This window comes from Arachis ipaensis, chromosome B08 (assembly GCF_000816755.2).
Source record: "Arachis ipaensis cultivar K30076 chromosome B08, Araip1.1, whole genome shotgun sequence".
Taxonomy (NCBI): Eukaryota; Viridiplantae; Streptophyta; class Magnoliopsida; order Fabales; family Fabaceae; genus Arachis; species Arachis ipaensis.
This window is the reverse complement of record NC_029792.2, coordinates 51,915,864-51,924,496: the sequence shown is the minus strand read 5'-3', so window position 1 is coordinate 51,924,496 and position 8,633 is coordinate 51,915,864. Positions and strand designations below refer to the sequence as shown.

The 8,633-nt window shown below is 27.4% G+C and overlaps 1 protein-coding gene and 1 long non-coding RNA gene across 2 annotated transcripts in view; both read left to right on the top strand.

Moving 5' to 3' along the window:
- LOC107611925 overlaps window positions 1-2,035 on the top strand; it is an 18,732-nt gene extending 16,697 nt beyond the window's left edge. The window contains exon 3 of the long non-coding RNA XR_001613522.2: window positions 1,919-2,035. This is a non-coding gene — a long non-coding RNA (uncharacterized LOC107611925). The remainder of the gene's footprint in view (window positions 1-1,918) is intronic.
- Window positions 3,046-8,058, top strand: LOC107611924 (transcription factor MYB58). The gene is made up of 3 exons (XM_016313793.2): window positions 3,046-3,409; window positions 4,918-5,047; window positions 6,946-8,058. Exons 1-3 carry the CDS (start codon window positions 3,271-3,273, stop codon window positions 7,817-7,819), a joined length of 1,143 nt encoding a protein of 380 aa, XP_016169279.1. The 5' UTR covers window positions 3,046-3,270; the 3' UTR covers window positions 7,820-8,058.

Sequence of the window (8,633 nt, the reverse complement as noted above, 5' to 3'; positions counted from 1 at the left end):
GCTTGGAGGGTTTAGGGTTAGGGTGTTTGTGTGTGTTTTGGGATTTTAAGGTTAGGGTTAAATTTGGGGCGAATGTGAAATTAGAGATTTTTAGGTAAATTGGGGTTTGGGTAATTTTAATCAAATTTAGGGTATATTGTATAAATTTGAAATCTAATTTAATCCCTTAAAATCACCTTAAAATTATTATTTAATTATCAATTTATTAATTGGCTTTCAATCAAGTATTCTAATGTGATACACTATTAATTAATTTAGCAATAATGCATAATTAAATTATTTATAGCACTAAAGATATTCACACCCATTCATCAGGAAAGACCAATCACTAATACCAGTTCAGCGGACAAATAAATGGCACCGGGAGAAACCCGAGGGGGAGGATTGCCTTCAAAGGAGAAAGCAAGAAGGCGTGTTACGGGAAGGACAGGAATCGTTAGAACGAGAATAGCTCAAGTAGAATCTCTTTCTTTTTGGAGGGTTCCGGAAGCGATTGCTATAATATATACTTCCTTGACCACTTCAAGACAGATCGATTTTAAGAAGATCATTGCTTACTCCTCAGTAGCCCATATGAATCTGTGCGGAGCTGAGCATCTTCTTTTCGCTAGGATAAAGCTTTTCCTCTACAGACTAAACAAAAATTAGCAAATATTCTAATATGAAGTATTATCAGTAAAAATATATCAATAAACTCAATTTTAATTACCACCATACTCTAACAAACACGGTTAATAAGCCTATCAAATAAATCTAAATTCCATTATGCAATCGTTATTTAGCTCTCTACATTCACAGATTATTATTATTATTAGGACGTCTTTGGCAATATGATCGTCGAGCTATTCATGATGGTTTCAAAAATACATACTCATTTATTAAAGATGGCAAGAAGATCGTATTAATTCTGTTACAACATGTAGATGGTCAAAAGAATCAAGCTGAGCTATGCCTTTTTACATCTTTCAAGACCAAATGCATTCACCAATGGAATCTTTCGCCAATACAAGATGAGCCTTTTTCAATCCAAGGAGGATAATGCAGGAGCTCTTTCCAACCTAGGGAGAATGATGCAGGAGCATATATCTTTACATTTGTGTCGTTAATTAAAGTAATCTAGTTTAACATATATTATTATATTGTATTATGAGTTAGTCCCACGTCGCTCGAGTCATGAAGGTTCTCCCTCTCCTACTAGTATAAATATACATATGTACCATTTTTGTTCATGTTGAGTTGATTGAGTTATATATTAAATAAGTTGTGTATTATTTTCTTCTAGATTCTTTAAGAATAAGAGGTGCATCCTTGACTTAGCCAATCAAAGTAAGTTTTTGGCTATTTTCACCATAATAGGTTTGTTAATCTCGTCAAGATTAGTGATCCAAACGACGTCTCGACGTCAGGTATTTTTTAAAAAAAAAGTATTATTAAAATTTTATTCTCTGTTTTCAAAAATATTAGTACCGAAGAAATTAAAATTATATGTTACAAAACTAAAATTTTAGTTACATTCTCTAACCACCAACTATAGTACTGAATTTTGGTCTCTAATCTCAGTACTCTATATCAAACACAGTCTTATATATTACCAAAGGTTTATATCATTGAGTCACGACAACAAATTGTTAACAGAAAGCGAGTCCATAACTAATATAAATCATGTTTATCAATCTCAAAAATACATTTGATACAATTTAATTTTCAAATATTATTTTAAAGTACGATACCAATTTCATTAATCACTTTAGAGTTTTAGTCAGTAAATAAACGTAAGAACATAAAATTGCCCATAAATAAATACTATATACGCGTAATTAATGCTTATCTGACCATCACAATTAAAATATAATATAAGCCTATTTTGAGGAGAAGAAAAAAAAGTCATGGATATTATTGCTTGGACATTAATAATAAGGATCCCGCTAGGGAGATAATAGACTATTTATACAATGTGTATAATGGGCTATTGAGTTACAAAATGAACATCTCCCATACTATCTAGAATAACCATCCGAGTACTAGTGATAATAAACATCTTCTCAAAAATATAAACTAATTTTGGGGTTCACCAAGACTCGAACTCTTGACCTTTCGGATTTAGCGCTCTAATATCATGCATGATACTACTCATTCCAAAAGTTTCAACTGATGAAAAAAAATAACACTAATAATTATATCTCTAATACTCTCTAAACTTCCATTGTACACATTGTATAAATATTCTATTGGCTCCTCATACTTTCCCTAATAATAATGAATAGATATTGTAAATCTTCACTCTTCGGATGGGTCTGTTAAAGTTTATTAGAGAGATGTATTTGTGTTTTTTATTTTTTATTTAGATAAATTTTACATATATCTGAAAAAATATTTTTTATTTTTTATAAAAACACAATTAAATAGACAAAATACATATATCAAACGAATGTAAAATAAATATTGTGTGTAAAATATATCTAATACAAAAATACAATAACTCAAAGATGTGTCTGTATTTCATAATTGAAAGATCAACCAAATTATAATTGAGAGTATGTTGACATCACAAAGAATGGAAACTGACATCACGTTTCAGAAACAGCATGTATACAGTAACGTAACAGTCCCACTTGTACCGTGCGTATTGTAAAATACCTCCAAAAAAAAAATATTAATATAATTTAATTTTAATATATTAATAATATAAAATTTTATACATAATTATTTAGTTATTTTTTTTAAATAATTATTTATGTAATAAATATAAAAAATAATTATTTTTTATATTTATTACATAAATAATTATTTAAAAAAAATAACTAAATAATTATGTATAAAATTTTATATTATTAATATATTAAAATTAAACTCAAATAATAACAAATCTAATGTGGCGGACACCTTTTAAGGTAAGTTATATTAGATGAAGAAGTTTTCATTAGAATTTTAGAAATGGAAACTTATTTTACAATATATGCATGGTAGAGATAATAGTAATAATCCTAGATATTATTCTATTTATTATTATATTTGCATTTAATTTGTATCATTGTATCACTCAATCTCAGCATACTAATTTGTGGCATGACTCTTGTTGGTCCATTGCCTATATAAATAGCCTTCTCCCTCATCTTAGTATCATGGTATATATATATATATAGGTATACCAATATATGAGTGAGGCACATTAAATTTGAACTAATCCATAAAACATATCATATATATTCATATAAATATATAAGAGTGTTGGTGGAGGTGTGATAAGAGAGATATATCTTGAGAACAAAAATGGGGAAAGGAAGAGCACCATGCTGTGATAAGTCTCAAGTGAAGAAGGGACCTTGGAGCCCTGCTGAGGATCTTAAGCTTATAGCTTTCATTCAGAAACATGGCCATGAAAACTGGCGTGCCCTTCCGAAACAAGCAGGTATGTGCTTACGCGCACACGTACGCACGCAGTCACTGTGCTCTAGTTTTTGCTACTCTTATTTTCCATATTCAGTCTTTTTCTTTCTCTCTTTTGTACTTAATGTTTAGAACTATGAAAACTCTAATATTTTCGATCAGCCTCCATCAGTTTTAGGTCATTGGAATTTTCCTTTTTCGGTTTGGAATCCTCAGCTTTGATGTTGAAAGTCACACGCATTTAAGTTTCTGCATTTGCATTATTGTTTCACCCTGAAATTCTGTTTCCTATGTTTAATTTCATTGACAATTTTTCGGTACCTTACTTCTGTTGTGGATTATCATATTTTCTTTCCTCTGATCTATTAGTTAATTAAAGAATTGACTGATAAATAAAAAACAAAATATCCTATGAATACAAAACATTAGCCATCGACTCTGCTATTGCAAATTTAGATATATTTATATGTTTTACTTTACATATTTTTAATAAAATAAAACTATTATAATAATTAAAATTCTTACGGTATAATAATTAAATTTGTTATAATAAAATAATTAATTTTCCTATAATGTGACAATCAAAATTTTCATAAATATTTGCTATGTCCTTTCATATGATAGCTAATTAGAAATTAATTCTTTTACATTTATATAATTACAACTAAAATAAAAAATGTATAGAGTAAAAACAAAGCAGAGTTTGGCAGAAATCGGTGGCTGTTTCTTTCTAGTTTTGTAAAATTGTTCTATTTAGTAGATATTTTATAGAATTGACTTATTTATTTAAAATTATAATATTAAATGATTTTAAAAATTAAATCAAAATTCTAATTACCATAAAATACTTGTCCTTATATGGGAATGCCTTTATTGTATTAGCAGAAAATCTTTAATTTCAATTGCTACATCCGTTTCAAAGATGAGGTTTAATATTTTGGATATCTATTGATTATTAATTTCTTGTGATGTTCTCCCCTAGAAACTAGCCAGGTAGCAGTTTTCATTTTTTACCATAATTAATATTATATATCTTCTTAGTATCCTAATTTTATATAAAATGAATGTTTTTATGTTTTTTATCTCTTTAAAATTTATAAATTCATTTGATTAATAAGAGGTATAATAATATTATTCGTTGCTAACAAGTTATAACTCAAATGGTATATTTTTCCCATATTTGCTTAGAGGTTTATAATTTGAGTTTATTAATCAATTTTTGTTTATACTGACAATCTTTAAACATTAAAGTGAGTGTGTAATGGGGACACTTAATAAAGAAATCTTAAAGAGGGGATTACACTTGCAATAATAAAATACTTGGTGTCAACATGCAAAAGAATGAATGATATAGATGTTTTAAAAACAATTTTCTATGTATCTTTAGATATAAAGGAACATGCAATCTCCATGCCTTCCATACCAGTCTGCCACAAATTAAATTTGAACAATAATGTATTTAATTTCAAACTCTGTAAATTGTTAAAAAAAATAGTAGTTGCTCACACTTAGTACTTGCATGTTATTAAGGGCTGATGCGATGTGGGAAAAGTTGCCGTTTGAGATGGATCAATTATTTGAGGCCAGATGTTAAGAGAGGCAATTTTACAGCAGAGGAAGAGGAAACCATAATAAAGCTTCATAAAGCCATGGGGAACAAGTGAGTAGTGTTCTTCTTCTTGTGTTTCCAATTTTCAGTTTTAAATAAATATTTTATTCGTAAAATATTCTCTCTTTTTTTTTACTACAATAATTTAAATTGTAAATTTTAATTTTCTTCTTAATTAATTTACTAAATACTAATATGATAGATAATATACTGACATAATATATATTTTACTATGTTAAGATTTAACTAGTCACATTATTATTTAACAAAATTTTATGGATTTAAAATAAAATAATAGATTAAATTTATAAGAAGAAAAACCAAAAGACATGCATACAATTTATAGAAATTAAAAACTTATTTAATTCAACATATTTTACTTATTTTTGTCATTCCAATATTTAGGAGACTGTTGTTGTCTTTTCTAATAAAAATTAACCTTTTACAATTATTTATGGGATAAGTATTTTTTATCACTAAAATTTGAAGTCAAAATTAAAATCGTCTTAAATCTTTTTTTATTATTTATTATGGTTTATATTTAGTATCAAAGCAGTATTTATCTCTATTTCCTAAAACTCAAATTTAATGCTATTAGAAAAGTGGCGAGTTTTAATTTGTCGTAACTAAAACCAAAAGAAAAAACAAAACCAGCCACCTGCTACTTGATTTCTCATAGCAATTTTTTTGTTGGTACGGCACATTAGCAAACACGTTTAGAAACGTGATTTCAAAAATATTTGCTTATCCATTAAAGAACATTAATTCTTAATATAATATATATGTAACAAAAAGTGGAGTGATATTTGATCTTTTGGGTTGTCGATAGTTTTTGTCGAAGATAATTAAAAATTAGTTTATTTTATCTGTTTAATACTTTTCTGTTGAGACGTTGATGTTCCACCTTGTTGTGTCTAACTTTTTATTTCAAAAAAGAATATATATGTAACTATATAATGGAATTATTTTTTTCAAAAATATTTCTATTTATATAATATTACTATATTTATACATAGTATTTTGTATTTTTCTAACAGTTTAATCAATTATTAAAAATAATCAAATCTTAAATAAATGTATAACCAAATTCACTATAATAGGACAATCAAATTTTTTTAGTGAAATATAATCAAACATTTTTATAAGCATTACATAATGATTAATTTTTGGTATAAATGTAACATGTATCTAAGTTTGTTATCATATCATATTTGAATATATTCAAATGGTAGTCGATACCTAGTCAATATATACTCTCACTTTGCATTGTATTTTGGTTTATTTTCTTAATTTTAGGGACATCACAGAATGCAAGTGATTATACGAGTAATGCTAGCTAATTAACTATAGCAGATAATTTTAGCTAATACTATAATAAATTAATTTAATTATTTTATTAGTTTTTATAGTTTTATTAATTTTTTAATTAGATTTTTTTACTTTTTTTTCAATTGAATTGGATTTTTACACTGTTTTTAATTTTATAATTAGGTCATTTCTGATGCAAAAAATATTAGAGTTAACTGAATGTTTTTTTGCAAATTGAAAGCATTCATAATTAAAAACCTAATTAGATCTTTTGACTTATGTATTTTAGAAGAAATATTCTGTTAATTTTAACGGTTTTGATATGAAAATGACCTAATTATAAAATTAAAAGTAGTATAAGGACCTAATTAAAAAAAATTATAAGAATTTAATTGAAAATTTGGTGAAACTATAGAGATTAAAAGAGTAATTAAACCTAATAAATTGTCAGACAAATATAATATGAAACCTATTAAAAAATGAATTTTTATTGGATTTTTATTTTGGATGTGTTTTTTAGTAGAAATTAGAAGATTCATATTTTTGAGTTTTTAATGTTCTTTGCTTTATCTTAAATGTTGGTTGTGTAATGTTGATTTTTAAGACTTGCTATGATTATATATGTATCCTGTTTTGTTCAGATGGTCCAAGATTGCATCCCGTTTGCCTGGTCGAACAGACAACGAGATAAAAAATGTGTGGAACACCCACTTGAAGAAGAGATTAACTGCTGCAAAATCTTCAGATTCAAGGGCAGATAATGCAAATGATGGATCTAAGATTGAATCATCAGTGACTTCACCCTCTTCATCTTCGTCTGAATCATTTTTCTCAAATGAAACACCAAAAACTAACAACAACAATCCTTGCAATGAAACGAATGACCATATTTCCCAAATTGATGATGATGATCAAGATTCAGGTGGAAAGTTATTACAAGAAGTAGTTGGTATTACTGAAGAGACAAAAGGGTCATCAAATTCATCATCATCAACATCATTATCTTCTTCTCTTGAAAACAAGAAGCATGATGAAGATCAACAACAATTGGTGTCTCCAACATTATTGAACTGTGTTGGACCCTATGATGTTGATGTTACATTGGAAGAGGTTGATAAGCCAAACAACAATAATTTGGAGACAAAAGAAGATTGTGATTTTTGGAAGATGTTAGATAATATTGAATCATTCCTATCATCAAATGAGGCATCTCCTCCTCCTCCCCAATGCCAAACATCACCACCAAATCTTGTTCATCAAGATGATGATGAAGCCATGATGATGATGATGTGGTCCCATGAATTTGAGAATGTGCTTGGAACAGTGGTAGGTGAAGCAACAACAAAAGGGTCAAACAACAAGGCTCATCAACAAGAAATAATAATGGACCCATCAAATGATGTATTTGATTTAGATCTTGTGACAAGGCCACCAGAACCCGATCAATTAGAATCAGAATTAGACTTGGGATATATTCAATTGTGGCCCTCTTTGCCACCAAATACTATTCTCTAAGATTAATTAGTATACAATGCAAATCACAAGCTATTTTGAAAGGAAAAAAAAAAAAGAAAAAAAAAACAAGTTCATCAATATGAATCACAAATTTGTGATTTACTTGTTAGTAGGTACTCTGACTATGGAAAACTAATCCAAATTTAGCTTTATTCGATGTAGATTTTTTAGCAGAGTTGAGTTATGTGTACATATTATAATGTGAAATACTATTTCATCAACTCATACCTTATTTATTATGGATTAGAGGTGGATCTAATTTAAGTAGGAATCCCATCTTTATTTACTGTCAGAAAATTTGTGATTATTGACTACTAGTCGACGATCATGACGAAAATAAATGTCTGTCAATTATGGTTTCATATCTAATTTTCAACCCATATTTTATTAACACTTCTTGGCTATCAGTTAAATAATTTTGTAAAATTAAAAACTTATTTTTATCATTAATGACAACATTGGCGTTGGTAATAATTAAAAATACAAATTTAATGTTTAAATTAAACTAACGGCCAAGTTATCGATAACATTGAATATATTGTTTTCCAAATTTAAAGAGTGAACACCTAAATTGGTCCATTAAAAATTCAAATTAAACATTTTGATGTCTAACAAATTTTTATTTACTAGAAGTCCTCACTAATTATTTTCGTTAGACAAATTGGTTACTTTTTCGCTTTCAATAAAATTTTAAATGTGTGTATTGAACAAAGAAGTCCCTATTAAATTTTATTATAAGACAATTAAGTTTTCAAAAATATCATTAAAGCAAATTAGTCCCCTTCAAAATGATAAGGGACCAATCTATCTAATG